At 33.2% G+C, this 27,458-nt stretch overlaps 2 protein-coding genes across 3 annotated transcripts in view; both read left to right on the top strand.

Annotated features, from left to right (window-relative positions):
- The window catches only part of LOC132699660 (G-protein coupled receptor dmsr-1-like), a 34,260-nt gene extending 24,877 nt beyond the window's left edge, over nucleotides 1–9,383 (top strand). Inside the window, exon 4 of one of the 2 annotated variants that reach the window (XM_060666506.1) lies at nucleotides 9,219–9,383. In XM_060666506.1, coding sequence (XP_060522489.1) covers nucleotides 9,219–9,270 — 52 coding nt within the window. In that variant the 3' untranslated portion in view covers nucleotides 9,271–9,383. Of the gene's footprint in view, nucleotides 1–9,213 lie in introns of both variants that reach the window. The other variant, XM_060666514.1, reaches the window with a different exon arrangement.
- Nucleotides 9,384–22,342: 12,959 nt separating this feature from the next.
- LOC132699017 (zinc finger BED domain-containing protein 5-like) lies at nucleotides 22,343–22,972 on the top strand. The gene has a single exon (XM_060665497.1). It carries the CDS (start codon nucleotides 22,343–22,345, stop codon nucleotides 22,970–22,972), a length of 630 nt encoding a protein of 209 aa, XP_060521480.1.
- Nucleotides 22,973–27,458: the final 4,486 nt, after the last annotated feature.

Below are 27,458 nucleotides of genomic sequence, written 5' to 3'. Positions count from 1 at the left end.
AAATATTGATAGCTGCATTAAAATGCCAAGTGATTTTGTATTGTTTTAGGTATCGTATTGTGTATCATATAGGAAAGTTCTCTATTATTCAATTATTCATTATAGGAAAAGAAATTATTTCTCATAAAGTTCTAATTTTTTTGAGGAGTGAAGCACCTTTCAGTTTGACAATATCAAATAATAATTTACATTGCAAAAATAGGTGTTATGCTTATATAATATTGTTCCTAATTTGAATAACAAAAGACAGCATTACTTCAAACTGCGTATTATCTTCGGCAACCAATTGTCTTCGTTTTACATGAAATATCTTCCTAATACTTTCAGTATTCTTGGATTTATTCATTATTTTCGTAACATTTTAATTGGGATGTCTAAAAATAATTACGGGTTCTCTATGGCTTTTACAATTTTCTCCCACAATCGAAACGACTATTTTCTGTTCTATGCTTAATAACGCTACCATATTTATGGGTAAAATTCAAAAGCGTTTTAACGGTTACTGTCAAATATTTATTGCTATCAGACATTCATTAGTTTGTGAGTGCGTCCTAGATTAGACACATACGTATCTACAGTAACATGCTCATGTTTATGAAAATGTTCTGGTTTCCCATTATTTTGGTATTCATTTATAAATTCATAAATTTATTTTTTTAATGTAATTGTTAAAAATGTGTGGAGGCCATTGAGATCTCGAGTAGCACTCTCATCAAACGTAACCAAATAGTTCTCTAATAAAATCTGATATTTCGTTGTACTGTGAAGTATAAAGTTGAAATCGCAAAATTAAATATATGAAACAAAACCAAAAGCTGGAAACTTCAATTTTTCCGAAAACAGCACACGTAGGGGAATCTTATCGGCACCAGAGATAGGTATTAAATTTAATATTTACTTTATTTTAGAACTAGTACAGATATTTCTATCCAAAAATTTCCCTAAAACTGAATTTATATTTTAAGTGAATAATATGAACGGTGAAGTATACTAAACAAACGCTATGTACTTCGGCTGTAAATGTATTTGAGTACGGATTAAGTGTTGGAATAATATCCATATGATTTTCAACGATATTAAACTTAGTTTTTTGCGTTCATCCGAATTTGTCTCTAGTAATATTAATCTTTCGCAATTAGCTTATGATTAGTTTTTCATTTAATTTTGAAATTTGGAAAATATCTTAGCATTTTTTCTATGTAAATAAATTTATTTATCATTTTTTTCTCAATAACCAATTATATATCATCAAGATAAAAAATCTAAGGTCCATATTGGCAAAACCGTGGTCCAGCTCAATCCACGATATCAGTAGATCAGTAGATCTGAACAAATCCATTAAATTTTCTGCACGCTCTCAAACATGTTGAACTCAGTTGGTAAACGATTCAGATTATGTATAATCATCAAATATATCACTGGGCTTGAAGATATACCCATTCTTTGGAGAAGATGGAAAGATAATTAAAGTAAGATTTTAAATAATTTCTGTTGTTTATCACTGCCACATAGAAGCCGTAAAGAATTGTGGCGTTGTATTGCGATAAGTGTGGTTGATGAGATCCTCACATACGCATTGAGTCTCAAAAGCTATCTCTTCCCAACACACGGGAGCGACAGTAGGTTTAATTTTTTTTATATGGCCTGCCAATTTATAAACATTTTATGGCTGATTAGTTATTACTGTCTAAATTATACTCAACTTACTACTATAGCAAAATAACCATATTTAATATACTAAAAATTCTAGTTATGACTGTTAACGTCTTTGATTTTTCACATTCGTATGGCTTCGAAGCTTTTTCGTACATCTCGTAATTCCATGTATTTCGCGAACTTAAAGTAGGTCAATACTTGCTCTGCCCGACTTTAGCGACTCTGTCATTTCTCAATATCCATCTACTATACAGGAGACAGCTAACGGATGACCAAAGACTTTGTTTATTCGACCTTTCACTTTCAGATTGATGCGTCGTTAATCGTTCTGCCTTCTTCTGTATAAATTGCTTTTTATTTCGGTAATGTATATAACTGTTTGACTAAGGGTTGAAAATCGATTTGTTCTGGGCGGGCATCTTCCCTTTTAGTTTCAAATAACGATATTTTTAACTCCCTGCAAAATATGAAATTATGATGTGTGCACAAGGAATGGCGCTTTTCTACAATGCTTTAAAGGAGTGCTCTAAAGCGTTATATGGGTAGATAAATATTGAAAATTTCTCTTAAGAAATCCTACTAAAACCTCTTATATAATAGATAAAAAAATCATACAATCTAAACAAAAAGGATATTAAGATAATTTTAATTAGTTTAAACTGTTTCAGTTTACTTGTAAATTATGCTTGTGCACTTACAACTTGTCAATAGTAAAGCATTGTTACTTAGACATTCTTAATTCTAGTCAAAACAGAAATCTATTTGTTATTTTTTTGCTGCTAATGTCAGCTCTTAAGATTTTAAAAATATAAAAGATTATCTAAAATAAGCCGTAATGTCCTTTTCCTGAAAAATCTAACCCTTTCAATACTGCGCGTCAATAGTAGATAAAATGTTTTTCTAACTTCCAATAGCGACCGATGTTTAGAGAAAATCTATTATTAATATCTAATATATCAATATCAATAACCACTTAGAACCCAGTCAATAATTATTATTTCCAATGAATATTTGTTCATATTTACTCTTATAGAATTTCTAGATTTTCAAATTTAATATTCTCCTGTAAAGTAGATTCACCAAATGTTTGTTTCTGCACTTCTAAAATTTCTATCACTCACTACAAACAGAAAGTATTAAACAATAATTGGATAAAAACTAAATTAACCCCACGGATCACAAACACAAATGAATAAAAAAATTGTATTTAAAATTCGATTTAGAGTCGGCTTCACCTACCCAGTAAATTTCACAAAAATTTTGCCAATCGGAAAACTGCTCAAATAAATTTACCAAAGTAATTTGAAAATGGCAGTTTAATTAAGCTCAACATTGAACAATTGCCCATCAATCAAACGGTGAGCAAGGCAATTTTCCAACCTAGTAGGTTGAAATATTGTTTGCTCGTATAAATAAGTCTGTTTCAGAAAATCAAAACGAAAATATTGCAATGAAAGCCAGGCATTTAAATTAAAAAACTAGGCTCTATAAATGAAATTTATTAACTATAAATTATCTGGCAAAACTTCTGCATTCGTAAAATCGGCGCAAGCTAATGTGGTCTATATTTCATACCCTACAAGTTTCCCTGACTGTCACTTATTGAGTAGATATGGAATGTTTGTGTACGGTTAAATGGGATAACATGTTTTACAGTTAAGTACTTCAAATACAATAGCTCCGTTACTATACTAACTAACTTGTGATAGTTTTTTCGGCAAGTACTTGCTAATATGTCTCCATTCGATTTTTTACATTTCCATATTGATTTGCGTAAGTACTCAAGTTGCTTGGTTCTTTATTTGCTTATATAGACCTATTTTTACCAAGAAAGTGTCTTATCGGCAAATATTTCCTGCAATTGTGATCTATATTCATCTGAAAAAACCAAATAACCAAAATGACAAAAGGCGCAGAAAAATTAAGAATGTAAAATTCAAAGCAGTTAAAAATATGATGAGAAAATGTTTCAAAGAAACTTCCACAGGTTACTGTAACACTTTTTACAAATTTTCTGCGTTCTTCCTGAGTCGGTTGTTTATGTTAATCGACCTTGCTGACGTTTCGCCAATAATCCTCTTGACTTCTTCAGAGCTTAACTGAAACTGAAGAAACCAACAGGATAATTGGCGAAACGTCAGTTCGATTCATCAACAACCGGCGCCAGAGGAATCCAGACGATTTGTAAATAGGATAAAACATGATTTTTTAGCAATACTATTACGAAGATGAAAAAATAGCTGAACCTACTAGATAATCATGCTTCGAGATTTGAGCCTTTGCAGCTAATAAAAATTTCATAGAATCCAAGAATTCTGATTCTTATACATTTCATCTATTCCTTGTTTACTTTTTTCCTTATATTTTTTTCTTCTTCTAATTCATTGTTATTCATAAGTTGAACAACTTGAGTAGAATTTTTTGGGCTTTGGTTTTTAATTCTATTTTAAAAATCTTTGCAATATTACTTCCATAATTCCTTCGTGTCGATTCCAAACGCAGCGTTCCAGTACGTTTACAACTCTCTTTATCGCAAATTTTTATCAACGATCTCCATATCAAAGTATGCGAAGTCATTTGCTTAGATCAATCGTGTACACTACAAGCTCTAACAAGCGGGCAAGCATTTGGCCCGCAATTAAACTTTCCGCATTATTTCTCCAGGGTGGGTGTTTATATGCGTTGCTAGTAACTCATGAGAGTGTTATAGGCACATTCGCTTTAATGAGCAAAGTTTTAAATTTGTAAGATCGCTTTACTAATGGAAGACATATATTATTTAATTAGCAGCATGCTCCTGCAGATAATGGCAAAATGTGCAGGTTCGAATGTCTACAAAGAAAACCTTTTCAAAAGATTCCTTTTACTGCCTACTCAAGCTTAGTGTGATTCAAATAAAGGGCCCCTGGTGTAGATTTTATAAAAGTATTTTTGAGTGTGTTTTGTATAAATTCAGAAATATCGACCTGAATGCATTCAGGTATTACTTTCTCCCCCTTGATGTAATGATTTTCCAAACGCGATTACGATGTTCTATTCGAATATTAAAACGTAAAATAAAGCATAAACCCATATTTGTCCGCTTTTCTTAGACCTCAGAACATTATTAAAAGAGTAGGCTGAAACTGCATTTAATGTTTTTAATTTTGAAATTTTTGTACTGCAAAACGCATCTGATATAACTACATTAAAACAGGAAAATGATAGAAAACCTATGCAGGTGGAAGTATAGTAAATTAACCTAGAGCATTTTTGCTGATCCAGTCAATTTTTTCTATCTTTTTTGTGCGCTTGATTATAATTATGAAGCAACTAATAATATTTTCTCTGCTACGTCGTCATTTCCGCGACTATAAAACTATTCCCGCCGAGACGGATGCTGTCTGAATATAACTACGTTTTTGAAGTCCTCGCCTTATATTTATTATTAAATTTGTATGAATAAGGGATCTCAGCCACCCATTGTAATTATGTCTATGGAAGCGGATTTGATTTAAATTTTATTACTTGTCCGCCGTCACGTTTCATATTTGTTTTTTTATTATTAAGATTAGATTAATTTAAAATAAAGTGCAGGTTGTATGTTTATGGGTAAATTATATCGAAATATTCATTTTATATCTATAGGATATAAATATATTATGTAACTATCAGAAAGGTTTCCATCCTGGTATTCTCAGCTTCGTCGTACGTTTCATTTTTATAATAATATTAATGTAAAATTTGTTCCCTACTTAATTTTAAGCATGCGTCCATAATTTGACCGTTCTGTTGATACTTTTAGTTTTAGGCGACATTAATCTAAATATCGTCTCTCCCACTCAACATTGTTACAGCCATTCAATTTATTGACAATTCCACTTATCCTTAAAAATTTAATAGTCAACTATATATTAGTAATAAATCTAACAACTTTTGTTTACGTGTTCTATATGCGATGGTTACTTCTTTATTGGCACTGAGTTGCTGAGTTGTGTATCTCGTTGTTTACCTAAATGCAAGGAAATTGCTATATTATATACTGTCTCCAGCATAACTTTTCTAGGATTTCTTCTAATTCCCTTGTTAATTTTTTGGCGTATTTGCCTATCTGTATTATAAAATATTGGTAGGTTTATTGCTGATATTTTAATCATTCCGAGTTGTCTTTGAAGATCATAGAAATAGACAATAAGAAATGTTAATAGAATGGAATATTTCTTTATTATTTACTTCAACAAAATTTCAACGGGACAATCATTTCCAATTGTCTTTAAGTGAATACTGTAGTGGAAGTCCAAAATATCTCATTTCATCAATATTTACAGAGGTTCATAGGTAAATTCAATCGGATACTCCGTGTTTACGTTTTCAATTCTAATCATTTTTATGGTTTCGCCCACAATAGGTTTTCTTTCGTGATTTTGACGTCCTACGTGCATTCTTCTGCTTCTTCCGTCATCTCTCTTGCACATATAAGTACTCAATGCGGATTTGAAACTAAATTCATCTAGAAGTGTTGTGAAGTGAGTCACTTGCGCCTCTTTCAGAGAACCCTGATTAAATAGCATAGGCTAATTTTCGTCCTTTTTTTTCTACCCCTTTTTCACTAGTGACGTTTGCGAATTGCATTAGTTTAAATTTAAATTAAATCTAAATTTGACTATGTGAGATACTGAAAGCTCTGCTACTTCCTGACGTGCTAATACTATATTTTCATGTATTATTCTGGACCCCTTCCCGCCTCAACGCTCAAGAACTCTGAACACTATTGGTAACTAACTTGCAAGTACTCAGGGATCGATTTTTGCAAGAAATCCATTCTCCTCTTAAAGTTTTTCTTTTTTTGTTGACATATTCTTGAAACCCGAAAGTGTCTGGCATACTGGACAACAGGAAACTGAAGGAAATAAGAGGCTTGTAAAACACGAACCCAGCTGATAGTTAAAATTATAGTAAGCATCTTGAAAATGTAAATGTTGCTTAGAGTTTTATGTCAGTGTCTGAAAAGTATCAGATATGAATACCTCAAGATAAATCGCATAGAACCGTAGAATATCAAAAAAATAATAGTATAAAAAGTAGGAGAGACAATAACACCTTAAGGCCCAACTGCAAGCAAATCGAACTTTTCCCCATTGAAAAGGGAAAAACCATCGAAGAACTGTATTTTCGAAAACCATCAAAGAACTTCGCCACTAAAGAAAAATATATGACTGCAAAACCGTCTTAATAAGCAATGAATAACAGAAATCAAACATTAAAGAACAAATTCCTTTCAATTAAATAGAAAAATGCTTTATACTGAGTTCAGATTCGCCCCCACATGAAGACGTAACAATTAAAGACTGTATTCGATACGATAGGCATGTGTTATATCTAGTTTTGTGTGGGCGATTAAAAATGTCATGTTGGAAATATTCAACATTATTTTTCTTCTTACACCGACTCAAAAGCGAAATGGATTTCATTCATTGGCGTAATAATTGAATCTGTTCGATGCCTTATTACTTTGTTGTTTATTGTTTCGTAAAACTTTTTTATGCTTAGGAAAACGGTAACTTTGAATGCCTGTATCCCTATACGTAATTGCCGTAAAATGTATCTAAATCTGGTGGGCGTACTAAAGAAACAAATGTGGAGGAGCTGGAGTATAGCGTGTCCTAAAATTATAATGGCAGAGCAAAATATACCTAATGCTGCTCCCATCAAAATTTAATTGTATTAAATTAGGTAAAGACAGAATATGTTTGCATCTAAGGCACCCTTAGCGGTAAGGTCGTGAAAAAATATCTGATTCCAATTAAAAAGTTACAACACAATTAAACTTTAAAATTCGACAAAGGAACGACAAACTAAAGAATGGGACTATTTTAATTTTGATAATATCATTTTCAGAAAATAATAACATTGTATTGTCGTAATACTTAATTATTTTATTCATTAAAATAATGTATACATAAATTTCACAATAAGGGGGAGAATAATATTGACTGCATACCGGCTGTCGCGTCACCAAAACTACCCGTTTCAGCAACACGTCGATTCGTGGAAATAAAAGGCAGTATTTTTACACACAACCCTTTAATTCAGTAAACTCACCAAATTAGTAAAAAAATAAGTAACGTAAAAAAGTATGTACAATAACAAAGATAGATAATTAGTGATAAGTTATATGTTCTAGAAGCAAAGCCTCGTAAAAAAGAACCCGTGGGAAAAAATTGGCTTTCGATGCCTGCCAAATCCTTAACGATACTAAAGTCCTAAAATTCAGTTTTCTAAAAAGTAAAACACATTTGTTTAACTCAATACCTACTTCAAAAGCCACTTGAACCATGCCCTAGGAGGAACCCTTGTCTTCGGGCATAAATTAATAGACAAGTGTTCGCAAGGCCGATCGTAAAAATCATAAACTTTGACTTTTGAATAGGAGTGCGAAAAAACATGTGCATCTTAAACTGAAATTCCTCTTATTCCAAAAAATACCATAAAATTGTTCCCTATAAATATTTACTGGCTCCAACACCGGCAATATATAATTTACAATCTACTACTACTCTTTATCAGATTCCCAAAAGGGACTTAGTTTTAACACTCAGAATATGTTGCCTACAAAAAGATATTTTTGTTGGGTTCCTGGTGTGGGAACAGCAATATAGAAAGCCCAAGAGTAAAGTTTGGAAAATGTCTTCTTCTTTGGGTTCCATTTTCTAGCGAACGATAGAAACAAAGCGCTTTAAATAAGCCTGTCTGCATCTGTACCAGTTCCTCGAACATATCTTTGCCTTTAATTGTACATTCCATTATAAGTTGAGACAACTCACATAGTATTTTTCCTATTCTTCTGATAATTTCAGTCTTCTGCCAAAACCTTTCGAAAAATGTCTAAATACCAATTAACAACAAAGCCATTTTACTCTACTACTCCACAGGCTACCGTAATACTTTTTACAAAACTTCTCGATTCCTCCTGCGTCAATTTTTGCTTAGTCGAAATTGCTGACGTTTCGCCAATCATCCTGTTGGCTTCTTCAGAACTTGACTGAAACTGGTTGCATTAAAAGGCATCCTTTATAATATGTGCGGGAGATTCATAATAGATGCTGATCCTTAAAGGTGTGATTCCTTGGCCGAATTTAATAAAAAAAGTTTATGGAACATCCATCGTTTTATTTCTTAAATACAGAGTGGCAGTGGCCCACAATACATGTAATTACTTTTATTCGACTGAAAATTATTTTTCTAGTTCCACCACTGACGTCGGCGTAAGCATTAAAATCTCGATTAATTTCTTAGTTTTTTTCTTATAAATGATATCTTGTGTGGTACGATGAAAGGTTTTTAGTTAAAAAAAGTAATAATATTATTTGATCATTAGGATTAAATATAATGTTAAATTATCGTAATTTACTAGCATTAAACAGCGTGAACAATGTTTTTATGCATTCTGAGCCTCTACCGCATAATCATCAAAATTTTTAGCAGTTTTAGTAAAATGAAGAAAAATCGTTTTTTTTTTAATATAGATAAAACACGAATGATCAAGATTCATGTTTAAAATAGTTTCATTTGTTGCAGGATAGTCGGAGGCCACCGCACCAACACAACGACTGTTTAAAAGGCTTGTATTTTTAGTGTCTGTGTATGTCAACGCTTATAAAGCGTTTAGTTAAAAAAAAGTAAAATAAATGTAAACAGATTTGCATGTACTATCCAAAAAATCGATGTATCTGACTTACAATACATGTCCCGTTCCATAGTGTTGTTACGTTTTTTATTTGCAATTTACTTTATTTTTAAGATAGTTAAATATTTTTCTTAACAACAATTTTAAGACAGTGAGACAGGAAAAGCAATTGTTGTTAAAGTTTCTTCATTCTTCAAATTAGATAACGTTTATTAAAATAAAATTAGTTATAAAAAAATTGAATTAATAAATAGTCGTTTACGCCATATCCCATATGTTACAATACATTTTTAATAGTTACAAATGAACTTGCACATTTACATAAATTTTTTCATCTATGAAAAAACAAGTTAGAGACTGTTACCATTAATGTGTAGGGTGGGCCGTTTATCTTGGACATACTTTAACACAGAAACTATGGGAGATGGAGCCAAAAGTTAATTGGGGTATTACAAACCTTCAATTTATTTTAATGTTGTGTATATATATTTTTCATGGGCGAATATCAACTTTTTTATTTTAAATGGAACACCTGGAATATTACTTCATTTTTGAATTCTTTACAAAATTTTAGACATATTTTATGTATACTGTTTTTGATATTTTTAATTTTTTATGCGAAAAATGACGTTTGCAAGATGTAAAATATCTGCCAGTTTCTTCATTCCGAAGCGTTTATTGTTTGCAACTAACCAAAACAATAAATAATAAATGGAATTAAGAAACTGGCAGATATTTTACATCTTGCAAACGGTTTGATTTAGGTATAGGACATTATACAAAAAATATGTCTAGAATTTTATATAGAATTCAAAAATTAAATAATATACGAAGTATTGCATTTAAAATAAGAAAGTTGATATTCGCTTACTAAAAATTAAACACCCTGTATATACAACATGAAAATAAATTAATCCCCTATAGTTTCGGAGATATGGTGGTGTCCCAAGATAAACGGCCCCCCTATACAAAATCAAATGCAAATTGACCAATTATGGCATTATGCAAAATCAGTAAAATAAAGATTAAAGGTGTTTGTTTATTTTCCACATTGACTAGACCAGGGCTTCTTAAACTGTGGGTCGCGACCCCCAGACTACTGAAAGGGGGTCGCAAAGATCTGATACTTTTCAATTATTATAAATAAAATTTTAAAATTAGTATACACACTACGTACAAATATAAATACAAATAAAAATCATACAAAATACTATTGTAGTTTTATTATAACTATTTTTTGAAAAAAGTGCCAATGCAAAACTGTTATGTAGGGCCTATAAATGAAAATATGGAAGTAGCATAAATACAATGCGCTCCTCGATTTTCAACTGAACGTTCGACATTGATGTCTGGCTGCCGGCGTCAGTGTTTGCAAGATGTGGCTGAAGTTAGATTTGGATTTGGATTCGGATTTGCGAATATTACAGTGGACCAGTTCGTTATTTAGCTTAATTTTAAAAAAAAAACGTATTCCCGTGGAATTTCCGGGAAAGTAAGCAAGGAAGTATTGTAAGAGAACTCCCAAAAACCATGTTCAATGTTGCTATACAGGAAATAACCCCTTTCCGCTCGCACCACCCCAAATAAGTAGGTATATTTATTTCGCAATCTCAAAAAAATCTGACGTCCCAAATATTGAATTAGACTATTGAAGAGCTACTTATGAGAGCTTCAAAATGATGTACTACTCAACCACCTTGAAGCATTCGGTAAGGTATAAAACTACCCCCAATAATGAAATAAACAAATATGCGTTTTATTTATTTCGGAATCTCAAAAAAACCTGATGTTGTCCTAGATATTGAATAAGACCATTAAAGAGCCACTTAGGAGAGCTTCAAAATGATGTACTACTCAACTACCTTGAAGCATTCGGGAAGATATAAAACTACCCCCAATAATGAAATAACCTAATACGCGTTTTATTTATTTCGTCATCTCAAAAAAACCTGACATTGTCCCAGATATTGAATTAGACCATTGGAGAGCCACTTAGGAGAGCTTCAAAATGATGTACTACTCAACCACCCTGAAGCGGTCGGGACGATATAAAACTACCCCCAATAACGAAATAACCAAATATGCGTTTTATTTATTTCGGAATCTCAAAAAAACCTGACGTTGTCCCAGATATTGAATTAGACCATTGAAGAGCTATTTAGGAGAGCTTCAAAATGATGTACTACTCAATCACCTTGAAACCGTCGGGAAGGTGTAAAACTACCCCCAATAATGAAATATCCAAATATGCGTTTTATTTATTTCGGAATCTCAAAAAAACCTGACGTTGTCCCAGATATTGAATTAGACCATTGAAGAGCTATTTAGGAGAGCTTCACAATGATGTGCTACTCAATCACCTTGAAACCGTCGGGAAGGTGTAAAACTACCCCCAATAATGAAATATCCAAATATGCGTTTTATTTATTTCGGAATCTCAAAAAAACCTGACGTTGTCCCAGATATTGAATAAAACCATTGAAGAGCCACTTAATAGAGCTTCAAAATGGTGTACTACTCAACCACCTTGAAGCCGTCGGGAAGATATAAAACTACCCCCAATAATGAAATAACCAAATATGCGTTTTATTTATTTCGGAATCTCAAATCAACCTGACATTGGCCAGATATTGAAATGGACCATTGAAGAGCCACTTAATAGAGCTTCAGAACGATGTATTACTCAACCACCTTGAAGCGGTCGGGAAGATATAAAACTATCCCCAATAATGAAATAACCAAATATGCGTTTTATTTATTTCGGAATCTCAAAAAAACCTGACGTTGTCCCAGATATCGAAGTAGACCATTAAAGAGCGACTTACGAGAGCTTCAAAATGATGTACTACTCAACCATCTTGAAGCGGTCGGGAAGGTGTAAAACTACCCCAAATAATGAAATAACCTAATACGCGTTTTATTTATTTCGGAATCTCAAAAAAACCTGACGTTGTCCCAGATATTGAATTAGACCATTGAAGAGCAACTTAAGAGAGCTTCAAAATAATGTATTACTCAACCCCCTTAAAATGGTCGGAAAGATATCCCTTTTGTAAATTATCTGGTTAATAGCCTTATAGACTCGCCATTTTGTATTAGTTAGTATAAGAAGAAAAAAATTGCCGTTTTTTTACCACTAAGTAGTATATTATACAACAAGTGCGGTAAACAACATATGACTCACGAGTTTAATAAACGAGTGATTTAAAAAGTTTACCGAACGTGTTGCATACTATATTTTTCTACGATCGAATACGTTCACTGACGTGACCGTCAGAATTGGCAAACGTAAAAATTCAAAGCGTGAGAAATACCTCAGAAAACATCCGATTGCTCCCAAACCCGTGCGGTAAATTACCGGAAATGTACGAAGTGGCTCGGATCCGTGGGAAACGAAACTGACGTGATAAAGTGACGCTTTTCGCACGCTAGAAAGATGTGTAATTAGAAATTTTACAGACGGTAGTAAAAAAAAGTTGTTATGATATTTTTTGTCAACATTGGTATCATGTTGTGGTATTTTTCAGTTAAGTTTAAACGATTCTAATAAGTGATGCGGAAAAGGAAGATATCAGGAAGAAGAATGGAAGGATGAAAAGAGTATGTAAAGAAAGGATAAAGAATCTTATGACTATAGAGTTACCTTTTGTTTTTTCTTTCTTTTTTGTTCGTATGTACTCTTGTATTTCACTGTAAACTAATTGTAACCTTATACTGTCCTGCAATAGTGTGATGGTAGAACGCCGCCTGTTGAACGGGCTGTGTTTAAATAAATATAAACAAAGGGTGTATGCCGATGAATAGTAATAATTAGATGTGGCTATAACTACGTTTATTTCACATTTTTACATTGTATATATATATATTTTCTGCCAATTTGAATGGAATAATTGTTTTGAATCGGAAACGGAACGGAAAGGAACGCTAAAACACATTTATTCTGCTTTTTAAAGTATAAAATTATTTAAAAATGCGTATAACAACCTCTTCTTCAAAACAAAACTAATCTCATTTGTTTTTAGCAAAATGAATAATATGACAAATTCTATCTTATTACACTGTGACTCAAGTTAATTTTACATTCCCTCAAAGCCATTTTTCTTCGTGGGCGCCAACATGTACGTACGAGGTAGGCACCCACGAAAGCCTCGAACCGGCCCTGCTACTGCATATCCTTTCAGTGGTGAAATGTCCTTGCATAATTTGCATTTAAGATGAGTTGAAGAAAGTGGTTCTTTATTAACATTATTTTATGTGGATCAATCTGTCACATGAAGTGCATAGAACTGATTTTTGAATCGCAGTTTGAAATCCACACATCAGACAATATAATTTTACATCTTCGGACTTTAGCAGCAAGAGTTGTTGTAGCTGAATCCTGTACATTTCCGGGTCAAAAGCGTTATTGAAACTTATAAGTAATAATTTATTTTCAGAGTTAGTTATGGTATCAATGAAATATAATACGAACACTCCACAATTGTAGCTGTCTTTTTGTTTTGGAATGTTTTATATTTCCTGAACTCTCCATGTATCAATATTTAAATCAATTCCCATCATGCGTTTGTTGCGGAATCGGAAGAAATTGGATATTATTTCCTCAATATAAGAAACTGAGATTTTTGAGATCGGTGCTGAGTTCAGAATATACCCAGTTTTTATTTCCATATCTATTGCTAACAGGTACCAGTGATTATTCTGATGAACAGAAATAATCACAATATCTGAGAGAGGTTTTAACAGGTTAGACTTCCATGTAAGGTCTTCGTAGGCCTTGGAAAAAATTATTTGAGAAGAAATTGTATCTATATAAGTTATATTCGAATTTCCTTTTAATAACGAAAATGCCGCACAGTCAATACAGTCGTCAGTTAGCCATTTTCTTGTTACGCTTCCTGGTTCTTCTAGGTAAGTGTCATAAATTGATTGCAGACTTAGAAACGATTTACTAGACAATTTAACTGTGTGTCCTCTTAAATTGTAAAGTGCTAGGAAAAAATCGTTTTGTACTGAATTTTGTAAATAATAACTGGGACTAAAAAGAAGTCCATTATTTAGATAAAAATCTCTGCGGGGCATGGTTTGTGAAAATGGCTCCACGTTAAGCTCACTATCTGATGAGTCTGAGATAGTAACAATCTCAACATTCATTTTTGGATCCATGTTAAGACTAAATTGGCTTGTAGTCTGATTGGGGTCCAAATCTGCTTTTGTGCTCACATACTGAGAAGTTTGCGTTGTTTTCAAATTAGTAGTTTGCTTTTGCAATGCAAAGTCTAAGTTTTTTAACATAAAATAATTTGATTTTTCTATTTTTGGTCGCCAGATTTCATTTTCAAGAGGTTTATCCAACTCGTATGATAAATCTTGGATTCGTCGTTTCTTAAGTTTCGTTCCAATATTATAGCGAATTGATTTTATTTCGGTAGTAATTTTTTCCCACATTTTGGCGACAAACCGACCAACTTTTTCGTGCAATTCTGATTCGAGAACCTCTTTCTTGACGATTTTAAACCAACATTCCGCAGTGGAATTCGAAAATCGGTTTGTTTGAATATCAGAAATTTTACAAATTACTTTGTCGAGGAGACTTGTCCATAGAGGGGCGTATGGCATACAGTAACTTAAAATATATACCGCAAACTCCTTCGAATATAAAGGATTTATTTGGAGACTATTATCATCATCAATCTCTTGATTATGGCAATATTTTCAGAAACATCGTTAAAAATTTTAGAAAACATTAAATAAAATGGTGACTCTGTGAATCTTCCTCTTTCATGACATTCCTCCTCGTGCCTAAAGTTCCACTCCAAGTTACAGTGCTCGATGTCATCATCTAATTGTTCTTTAGGGGGGTTTTTCATAATTCTTAAAGATTCCCTAACAAGGCTACTATTTTTTGGACTTAAAAGAACCGCAACAAAAGCACCAAAGTTTGATTTTAAATTGGTCAGATTTTCTGATAACATTAATGTAGCTACCATTTCTATTATTACTCGACGACTGGTTTTCGTAACTTTCATTTTAGAAAGACGATTACTAATTTTTTTGATGAAATGCGCGCAACAATTTCTGATTATGATAAGTCCAGATATATCGCATGATTGATTGCTTAAATATTGGTATATGATTTTTAAATATCGATAAACTCATTGTATCCAAGACAGATTCCTGATATTATTGCCATGCTGCCATCGGTAACAATGCAAGAGAATTGAGGCCAAGGTTTCCTGTTTTTAACAGTAACGAAATATTTGTGTTTCATAAAAAAACGAGCAATTGTACAGTGATCATGTTCAGATGTAATTAGTTCTGTGATTGGAATTATGCGGTGCTCGATATTTATAACCAATGCATAGTAATACACAGTTGGCTTAGATTTAAATGGTCTAACTACAGATCCAGTTGCATCAAAATATCCGACGCAATTTTTCATAGAAGCCAATAGTTCCACTTGTTGCTTACTAAACAAATAACATTCGGTTTCCCCAGAAGGGCTTTGAATGTAGTTTCTTTCGTAAAGAACCGTCTTCAGCTCCCCTCAAAACCAAATCTAAATAAGAATTTGCACTTAAGTCTAAATCAGATTTTGCCTCAGAACGAGCCTTTTGATAAATGGCTAAGGACTTTACAATGTGCATATTACCATCTTCCAAAGCACCATCATCAGCATTTTTTATGTCAATGCTACGAATTCGATTTGGTAGAGACTTAAGAAGTTTATCTTTTACTAAACGTCTTTCTTCCCCTTTTAAACTATAAGCAACTTGATTGTCACTATGATGATTTTGCTCCAGTTTCTCGAAATGCATTAATATCCTTGGGCAATAAGTGGCATTGCCAAAATAGTCAAACCTGAACTTTTTGCAACTTTTATGCTTGCATATAGCATATTCAATGAAAAGGGGCAATTCCCTTTTTTGCGATCATGGACACCTTTAAAAGCAAGAACACAATATACTCCCATGTCGATTAAAGTTCTTTGCGTTAAAAGGCTATGAATTTTTTTTAAATCATCATAGGTAACTTTAATATCGATGTTGATATTATAGGGAAAAGCGCTCACGTTCTTTTTTGTTCTTCCAGATTTGCTATTTTATACTTTTCCTCAAAGAAAATAAAACTGAATTATCTGTAACATGTGGGGTGTCTTCATTTAATCCAACTTTGTTTTCCTCTTGAAACTCTTCTTTTAAATTTTCATAGTCATTCAATATATTTTCACTTTTAGCTTTAGTATTCGGCAGTTGAATGAATGGTACGTTAATTTCCGAATTACTTTGAGTCGTCTTGATTTTTTTTGAAATATTCTTATAACACGATTTGCATATAACGCTTTTATGACGTCGCCAGTGCATATAAACACGGTTTCGATTATTTAGACTGTCTTTAATGTTTAAAACCTTACATATTCCGCCATAGGCATTAGATCTATAACTCTGCTCAAAATCATTAGAAGAGAGTTGATTTTTTTCTATCAAATCGATGATCTTGTAATTTTCAATAACGTTCAATTTTTTCTTAGGCATTTTTGCTTGTAGTCAATACAAATTTTAAAAACCAATAATTAATAATTTGCTCACCCCCACAAATCAAGATCTATTTCAACTAAACACAGTGTTCGGTAGCGTCACAGAAAAGAACCAACAGATTTGATATTGTAAAAAATGCGTGGCTTATCGAAACGGCAACACTAAATCAAAACATCAATAAAGCTGTCGCGCTTAGTGATTTAAGTTTCCGCATCGTATCTAGTGATGTGAGCCGACGATGCCGCCTTGACGCAACTATCAAAGTAGACATTTGGTTTTTGATTCGTAATTTACCCGCAAAGACGCATGGGTGCTAGCGATATTCAGAAGATTTTCTTAATTTTACTTGTATTTTTCGTTAATTTAAAGTTTTGAGGGACAACATATGCGCACAAATTTGAGCTCCTCGGATTAATGTCAATTGCACATTACAAAATATTTCCATTATAGGGAGCGTTAATATTCGACAGGAGACAAAATTCTGTACTTGATGCCGTTTAGAGAAACAGGGTGTCCAATTTAAAGAAAAAACTATTTGAATCGTTTCCGGATGAGGAGCAATAATTATTATGCTGGTTGTACAAGTAATTCAAAAACAAAAAGTGACAGGCACATACGCCTTTCGAAAATTACCTTAAAATGAACCATGCCAATAAAACATGAAAAAATATTCAGGATGTGCTTAATATTTTAAAAATGACAACCATTTGAAAACGAATTTTAGGGCATCTCATAATTGGGGTTAGCTTTATATCTTCCCAACGGTTTCAAGGTGGTTGAGTAGCACATCACTCTCCTAAATGACTCTGCAATGGTCTAATTCAATATCTGGGAAAACGTCAGGTTTTTTTGAGATTCCGAAATAAATAAAACGCATATTTGGTTATTTCATTATTGGGGGTAGTTTTATATCTTCCCGACCGCTTCAAGGTGATTAATTAATACATCATTTTGAAGCTCTCCTAAATGGCTCTTCAATGGTCTAATTCAATATCTGGGACAACGTCAGGTTTTTTTGAGATTCCGAAATAAATAAAACGCATATTTGGTTATTTCATTATTGGGGGTAGTTTTACACCTTCCCGACCGCTTCAAGGTGGTTGAGTAGTACATCATTTTGAAGCTCTCGTAAGTCGCTCTTTACTTCGATATCTGGGACAACGTCAGGTTTTTTTGAGATTCCGAAATAAATAAAACGTGTATTAGGTTTTTTCATTATTTGGGGTAGTTTTGTACCTTCCCGACCGCTTCAAGGTGGTTGTCTAGTACATCATTTTAAAACTCTACTAAGTGGCTCTTTAATGGTCTAATTCAATATCTGGGACAACGTCAGGTTTTTTTGAGATTCCGAAATAAATAAAACGCGTATTAGGTTTTTTCATTATTTGGGGTAGTTTTGTACCTTCCCGACCTCTTCAAGGTGGTTGTCTAGTACATCATTTTAAAACTCTGCTAAGTGGCTCTTCAATGGTCTAATTCAATATCTGGGACAACGTCAGGTTTTTTTGAGATTCCGAAATAAATAAAACGCGTATTAGGTTTTTTCATTATTTGGGGTAGTTTTGTACCTTCTAGACCGCTTCAAGGTGGTTGTCTAGTACATCATTTTAAAACTCTGCTAAGTGGCTCTTTAGTGGTCTAATTCAATATCTGGGACAACGTCAGGTTTTTTTTAGATTCCGAAATAAATAAAACGCGTATTAGGTTTTTTCATTATTTGGGGTAGTTTTGTACCTTCCCGACCGCTTCAAGGTGGTTGAGTAGTACATCATTTTGAAGCTCTCCTAAATGGCTCTTCAAGGATCTAATTCAATATCTGGGACAACTTCAGGTTTTTTTGAGATTCCGAAATAAATAAAACGCATATTTGGATATTTCATTATTGGGGGTAGTTTTACACCTTCCCGACCGCTTCAAGGTGGTTGAGTAGTACATAATTTTGAAGCTCTCCTAAGTGGCTCTTCAAGGGTCTAATTCAATATCTGGGACAACGTCAGGTTTTTTTGAGATTCCGAAATAAATTAAACGCATATTTGGTTATTTCATTATTTGGGGTAGTTTTACACCTTCCCGACCGCTTCAAGGTGGTTGAGTAGTACATCATTTTGAAGCTCTCGTAAGTCGCTCTTTAATGGTCTACTTCGATATCTGGGACAACGTCAGGTTTTTTTGAGATTCCGAAATAAATAAAACGCGTATTAGGTTTTTTCATTATTTGGGGTAGTTTTGTACCTTCCCGACCTCTTCAAGGTGGTTGTCTAGTACATCATTTTAAAACTCTGCTAAGTGGCTCTTCAATGGTCTAATTCAATATCTGGGACAACGTCAGGTTTTTTGAGATTCCGAAATAAATAAAACGAATATTTGGTTATTTCATTATTGGGGGTAGTTTTACACCTTCCCGGCCGCTTCAAGGTGGTTGAGTAGTACATAATTTTGAAGCTCTCGTAAGTCGCTCTTTAATGGTCTACTTCGATATCTGGGACAACGTCAGGTTTTTTTGAGATTCCGAAATAAATAAAACGCGTATTAGGTTTTTTCATTATTTGGGGTAGTTTTGTACCTTCCCGACCGCTTCAAGGTGGTTGTCTAGTACATCATTTTAAAACTCTGCTAAGTGGCTCTTTAATGGTCTAATTCAATATCTGGGACAACGTCAGGTTTTTTTGAGATTCCGAAATAAATAAAACGCGTATTAGGTTTTTTCATTATTTGGGGTAGTTTTACACCTTCCCGACCGCTTCAAGGTGGTTGAGTAGTACATAATTTTGAAGCTCTCCTAAGTGGCTCTTCAAGGGTCTAATTCAATATCTGGGACAACGTCAGGTTTTTTTGAGATTCCGAAATAAATAAAACGCATATTTGGTTATTTCATTATTTGGGGTAGTTTTACACCTTCCCGACCGCTTCAAGGTGGTTGAGTAGTACATAATTTTGAAGCTCTCGTAAGTCGCTCTTTAATGGTCTACTTCGATATCTGGGACAACGTCAGGTTTTTTTGAGATTCCGAAATAAATAAAACGCGTATTAGGTTTTTTCATTATTTGGGGTAGTTTTGTACCTTCCCGACCGCTTCAAGGTGGTTGTCTAGTACATCATTTTAAAACTCTGCTAAGTGGCTCTTTAATGGTCTAATTCAATATCTGGGACAACGTCAGGTTTTTTTGAGATTCCGAAATAAATAAAACGCGTATTAGGTTTTTTCATTATTTGGGGTAGTTTTGTACCTTCCCGACCGCTTCAAGGTGGTTGTCTAGTACATCATTTTAAAACTCTGCTAAGTGGCTCTTTAATGGTCTAATTCAATATCTGGGACAACGTCAGGTTTTTTTGAGATTCCGAAATAAATAAAACGCGTATTAGGTTTTTTCATTATTTGGGGTAGTTTTGTACCTTCCCGACCTCTTCAAGGTGGTTGTCTAGTACATCATTTTAAAACTCTGCTAAGTGGCTCTTCAATGGTCTAATTCAATATCTGGGACAACGTCAGGTTTTTTTGAGATTCCGAAATAAATAAAACGAATATTTGGTTATTTCATTATTGGGGGTAGTTTTACACCTTCCCGGCCGCTTCAAGGTGGTTGAGTAGTACATAATTTTGAAGCTCTCGTAAGTCGCTCTTTAATGGTCTACTTCGATATCTGGGACAACGTCAGGTTTTTTTGAGATTCCGAAATAAATAAAACGCGTATTAGGTTTTTTCATTATTTGGGGTAGTTTTGTACCTTCCCGACCGCTTCAAGGTGGTTGTCTAGTACATCATTTTAAAACTCTGCTAAGTGGCTCTTTAATGGTCTAATTCAATATCTGGGACAACGTCAGGTTTTTTTGAGATTCCGAAATAAATAAAACGCGTATTAGGTTTTTTCATTATTTGGGGTAGTTTTACACCTTCCCGACCGCTTCAAGGTGGTTGAGTAGTACATAATTTTGAAGCTCTCCTAAGTGGCTCTTCAAGGGTCTAATTCAATATCTGGGACAACGTCAGGTTTTTTTGAGATTCCGAAATAAATAAAACGCATATTTGGTTATTTCATTATTTGGGGTAGTTTTACACCTTCCCGACCGCTTCAAGGTGGTTGAGTAGTACATCATTTTGAAGTTCTCGTAAGTCGCTCTTTAATGGTCTACTTCGATATCTGGGACAACGTCAGGTTTTTTTGAGATTCCGAAATAAATAAAACGCGTATTAGGTTTTTTCATTATTTGGGGTAGTTTTGTACCTTCCCGACCTCTTCAAGGTGGTTGTCTAGTACATCATTTTAAAACTCTGCTAAGTGGCTCTTCAATGGTCTAATTCAATATCTGGGACAACGTCAGGTTTTTTTGAGATTCCGAAATAAATAAAACGAATATTTGGTTATTTCATTATTGGGGGTAGTTTTACACCTTCCCGACCGCTTCAAGGTGGTTGAGTAGTACATCATTTTGAAGCTCTCGTAAGTCGCTCTTTAATGGTCTACTTGGATATCTGGGACAACGTCAGGTTTTTTTGAGATTCCGATATAAATAAAACAAGTATTAGGTTTTTTCATTATTTGGGGTAGTTTTACACCTTCCCGACCGCTTCAAGGTGGTTGTCTAGTACATCATTTTCAAGCTCTCCTAAGTGGCTCTTCAAGGGTCTAATTCGATATCTGGGATAACGTCAGGTTTTTTTGAGATTCCGAAATAAATAAAACGCATATTTGGATATTTCATTATTGGGGGTAGTTTTACACCTTCCCGACCGCTTCAAGGTGGTTGAGTAGTACATAATTTTGAAGCTCTCCTAAGTGGCTCTTCAAGGGTCTAATTCAATATCTGGGACAACGTCAGGTTCACACCGTTAGATTTTTTTGAGATTGCGAAATAAATATACCTACTTATTTGGGGTGGTGCGAGCGGAAAGGGGTTATTTCCGGTATAGCAACATTGAACATGGTTTTTGGGAGTTCCCTTACTATATTTCCTTGCTTAATTTCCTGGAAATTCCACGGGAATACGTTTTTTAAATTAAGGTAAATAACGAACTGGTCTACTGTAATATTCGCAAATCCGAATCCAAATCCAAATCTAACTTCAGCCACATGTTTGCAAGATAACTTAGTGATTATAAGTACCCAGACGCCGCGTCGCCTTACAGCTTACACATACAATACGGAAGCATAATCAAGCTAGGCTAGGCGAATTGGCATATTATTATTATAAAAGAATAATAAAAAAAAATTAAATGAAAGCTTCTTTTTCGGCGTCTTTGTGATGCGGTGCCTTTGTGCGCTGCACACTTTGAACACGCCATGCGTCGGGGTTGATCTGATCGTAATTTGTTGTCATTGCACTGGTTCGAGTGTAGTTATTTTTCTGTTTGTACTTCAGTTTGGACTCAGCTTTGTCTTCGTAGTGACATGTGTGCATTTACTGTGTAATTTTCAGTTGGTGTTTGTAATTATTACGTTAAAGTTCAACTACATTTTGTTTAATTATTTATTATTATTTAACCATCATGGATAAATGGCTAATTAAAATTCCAACTGCCACGCCGTCACAACCAAGTTGCAGTGCTTCAAATCCGACTTCTAGCAAAACAAAAAAAAGAAAATATGACGAATCATATTCGCAGTATAGCTTCACATGCTCTTCTCACAACAATGAAGAACAACCAGTGTGCTTAATTTGCAAAGAAGTTTTGGCTGCAGAAAGCATGAAACCGTCAAAACTGCAACGACATTTGAATACTAAACATGCAACGTTATCAAAAAAGCCAATAGAACATTTTGAGCGTCTTTTGCAAACATCAAATAAAGAAAAGAACACTTTGAAGAAGTATGTTACTTTGAATGATACATATCTATTGGCATCGTATGAAGTTTCGTATTTGATAGCAAAAACGAAAAAGCCTTTTACTATTGGAGAGCAACTTTTACTACCTGCAGTTATAAGAATGTCTGAAATTGTTCATGGAAAGCAGTATGCTGCTGAAATTAGTAAAATTCCATTATCAAATTACACTGTGTCCAAAAGAATTTCAGACATTAGCAATGATCAATTTCAACAGCTTCTTATGAGGCTTAAAGACAGCTCAAAGTTTGCAATACAACTGGACGAGTCGACAGACATTTCAAAAATGGCATAGTTGTTTCTTTTTGTAAGATATATTTATGAGGGAAGCATTCATGAAGATATACTGTTTTGTCGTCCTCTGGAAGGTCATACTAGTGGAAAAGATATATATAAAAAAGTAAATGAGTTTTTTGAAAAAGAAGGATTAAATTGGAAAAATTGTGTTGGTGTGTGCACGGACGGTGCTGCAGCAATGACCGGACAAGATCTTGGTTTTACAGCATTTGTTAAAGCTGGAAATGATTATATTACATTTACACATTGTATGATTCACCGAGAGGCACTTGTTGTTAAAAAAATTGCACCAGAATTAAACACTGTGTTTTTTGATGCAGTCAAAATCATTAACTTCATTAAAAGTCGAGCACTTAATAGTCGATTGTTTAAAAATTTATGCATTGATATGGATTCGGATTATTATTATGGATCGCTCAAAATGTTTCCATTTACTGATGAGTATATAATTAGTAACAATATTTCAAAAAAAGATACTCCTATAACAAAAATTATAGTTAATCATTTGAAGGATATGGAAGTTTACATGCATAGGTATTTTCCCAATGATATCGATACACGACAATGGATTTGCAATCCATTTTGAATTGAAATTTTGGATAGAAATCAAATCAGAATATCCCCTACTATCGGAAATGGCAATGAACAAATTACTGCCATTTTGTACAACATATTTATGTGAATCAGCCTCTTCCACATTAATTTACATAAAATCAAAATACCGTTCAACTTTAATAAACGTTGAAAATTTATTACGATCTGCACTAACTCAAATTGAGCCTATTTGTGTAAAAATAAACAATCACATCCGTCACATTAATATTGTTTGATGTTAATAATATGTTTTTATTAAAAAAATTGTTACAAAAGTTTAATTTTTCTATATATATATATATATATATATATATATATATATATATATATATATATATATATATATATATATATATATATATATATATATATATATATATATATATATATATATATATATATATATATATATATATATATATATATATTCTCACGTATTGATTCACGGATGGAAAAATGTGATGACACTATATTCCAGGATGTCATCCGTTCGCTCGTTGAACTCCGACTGGAATCCTGCAAATCCTGCATCCGACTGGAATCCTGAGTGTTCGAAGTGTTTTCGGAGCGCGAGCATTGAAGATGCCAAGTGAGATTTTGGCGAAACGTCTGCAGGATTCCAGTCGGATGCAGGATTTGCAGGATTCCAGTCGGAGTTCAACGAGCGAACGGATGACATCCCGGAATATAGTGTCATCACATATCATCATATGTGAAATGAATGGGTACGTATTCTTTAATCCTTATTTTATTTACATTGTAAAATAGTACGATATTACATCTACATCTACGTTTAATATATATTTCATTATATGGAGGAGGGGGTCGTTTAAAATTTCCTAAGCTTGAAGGGGGTCGCTATATACAAAAGTTTAGGAAGCCCTGGCCTAGACAATGTAATGATAATTAAAAAGACATTTTTACACCCCTTTTCCTTCAATCTAAACAAAATTTTCCATGCGTTAGCAGAACTGTTGAACCACTGGACCAACGTACGTAGAAATATACATAACAAATACATATAAATACAAAAATAATATAAAACAGCTATTACAACAAACGTATACATAAACCTAATCTACATACCGCTTTTTTAATTGGTAGTATTTTAAAAGGCGTTAAATGTTTGACTGGAATCCGTTATTGCCAAGTTGTACCTTCACCTACCTATCTACTACCTATCATTCTATCAAATCAACTAAACAACAAACTAACAGCCTTCAGTATTTATTTTTATCAGCGACTGGCCCTTTCAGAATATTAATAACGTTTTTTCTTTGGTCAAATGATAAAAATACATTGCATTGCATAATGTATTTTATTTTATTTATCCAAAAGTACTTTATTCTTTCCGCTCGTCATTATGATTCTCAAACAGTCCGACAAACTTAGACAGAATTACACTGCGCACACAGTCTAGTTAATCGACTAACTCATCAGATTACCTAGAATAGCGAAGTCAATTTGAAGATTATCTAAAATAGTAGTGATTTTGCATAATAACGGTAAATTGGTCAGTTTGCGGCCAAGATTGCTATTAAAATAATTATATTTCAGTTGAAATTAAATATATTTAGGAAGTGAAACTCACACTTTTTGATGCAATAGTTATACGATATGTAGACATTGAATAATGCTCCAGTATCATAATCAATCTAATATCAAAAGCAGTGCATACAAATAATTTACGTATCTAGTATTTTGAAGTACAGTTAGGTAAATCAGGTATAATAAGGCAGGTTAATATTAAAATAATTACGCTATTTTAAGAATTTGATAACTGTGGGTACTTTATTTTAATACTGCAGTACAGTGAGATGTAGAGATGTAGAGTCTTGTAAGGTACAGTTTTCGCAGCAACATATTAATTTTTTATGATACGAAAGATGACACAATTTCCCATTTCTTGACATACAAAGCGTTGTTAAAATGTTGCAATTTTAAAAAATGGCTAAAGTTATTGCTATATTATGAGCTTTCATAGTAATCATTGTCAACTCTTTTTGTTGGAATAATAGACACGCAGTGATTTATGTCAATTGATAATTATACCCTTTTCTTTAATTCTAACCTTGTTGAAAATTGTTTAAAATATTTTTATAAGGATGAACGATTCTGCAATTATTACAAGCTGGTGAAATTGCGCTGGATATTTAGACCCATATAATTAAATTATAAATTCAGCGAGAAAACTCGCTTTGCATCTCCGAACAATTTACAGTAAAATGTAAAATTTTACTGTAAAGAGAATTCTGGAGGTGAAAATATCGATATGAATTCTATTTTATACTTGACGCACGTGTCGCTCGTTTTTAAGTAAGTATGCCGTTTCTTTCGAAGTTATCGGTAGACATTTTTTTTTGCAATATGATCAACTAATGTTCTTCTTTAAATAATATTCTCTAATACACCATTGCCAGCAAAAGTCAATGAATTGAAAATAGTTTAGTTTATAAAAAGAACTCGACAAGTTAAAGTTAAATATAGACAATTTACCTATCCTATTTGTCAAGAAATGCAACGGCAAATCAAAATAAATAAGAACTAAAAGTTCAGATTTTCACGAAATTATATATTTTGACATGACAATTGCTTCGACAACACCGTATCTTTATCAAATCTACATTTGATAAAGACACGGTGTTGTCGAAACAATTGTCATGTCAAAATTTATAATTTCGTGAAAATCTGAACTTTTAGTTCTTATTTATTTTGATAAATGGATTTTCATCAAGTAAAAGCCACCTCAGTTCAAGCAACGGCAAATATTGTGAATCCGACTTTAGTCCTTCGTTTTAAAATATTTTTCTACTTCTTACTCCAAAATACCCAATTATGCACTAATCATTTATAAATTAGTATTACATACATACTATGCTTTTTCTGGGGCCATTACTTTTTAATAACATTTTTGCAAAACGAGTGAAGTGTGATTTAACCATCAGAATTGACCTGAAAATAGCACTAGTGTTTAAAATGTCCCATTCTAAAGTGACGGAAATGCTCGAATTGGCTGGCGACAGTGTTGAATGAGGTAACATTTTCCGAAGATATTAGATATTTTAGTGTAGAAAGTCGAAAAATATGTAAAAACAAGGTATCATAACACTAAAGTCCGATTCATAACATTAACTCTACTATTTCTTGATAAATACGAAAATTCAATGCGGCACAAAATCCGAATTTGTAATGAAAAATTGATGTTTCCATTTCAGGTTTCAAAGTTGCTCTATCCAGCAGTGGGTTGGGATGGAGGCTTGGGTCATCGAGCAGTATTTGTCTTTAGGAGATATTCCACCTTTTTGGACACCTGGTATATCTAAAGGAAGGGAAGGAATACAAATATCGTGTTTATTTGGACTGTTGGACAATTCGCAAAGTTTTCCAGAACTTCTTTATAGTTTATTATTTCGTTTTTAAATTGATAAAATTTGTTCAAGTTCGGCAACAGATACGGGGAAATTAAAAAAGTCACTCCTCGTAAAACTTAAGGGAAATTAAAATTTATTTTTACCAACCAAATGAAAGTTATCCAAAATAATACAGTCACTTACTATTTAAACCCTACTAATAGTTTATTTATATTGAGCGTGCGTTCGACTTTTTGGAATGCAGACCGAATCGGACTAAGCCCATTCGACTCGAACAATATTATACAAGTTCCCTCCCACCTAAACTAGTGACTGAAAAAATTTATCTACATTATTTTTTTTTACCAACAGTTTTGGGGTGCATTTTGCAAAGCAATATATTCATATTGCTTTGCAAAATGGTCACATCATGTCACTTAGTGACATGATGTGACCATCAGAACTGGCAAACGTCAAAATCCCATGGTTAAAATCTGTCGAAAATCTTCAATCGCTCCAAACCGTGGGTAACAAGGCTGA

Source organism: Cylas formicarius, unplaced genomic scaffold, assembly GCF_029955315.1.
Source record: "Cylas formicarius isolate icCylForm1 unplaced genomic scaffold, icCylForm1.1 PGA_scaffold_10__41_contigs__length_53128322, whole genome shotgun sequence".
NCBI classification, from domain to species: Eukaryota; Metazoa; Arthropoda; class Insecta; order Coleoptera; family Brentidae; genus Cylas; species Cylas formicarius.
Note: the sequence above shows the minus strand (reverse complement) of the source record. Positions and strands in the feature narration are given on the sequence as shown.

Coding starts and splice junctions, on each gene's coding strand:
- LOC132699017 (XM_060665497.1), top strand. CDS start 22,343: ATGGATAAATGGCTAATTAAAATTCCAACTGCCACGCCGTCACAACCA.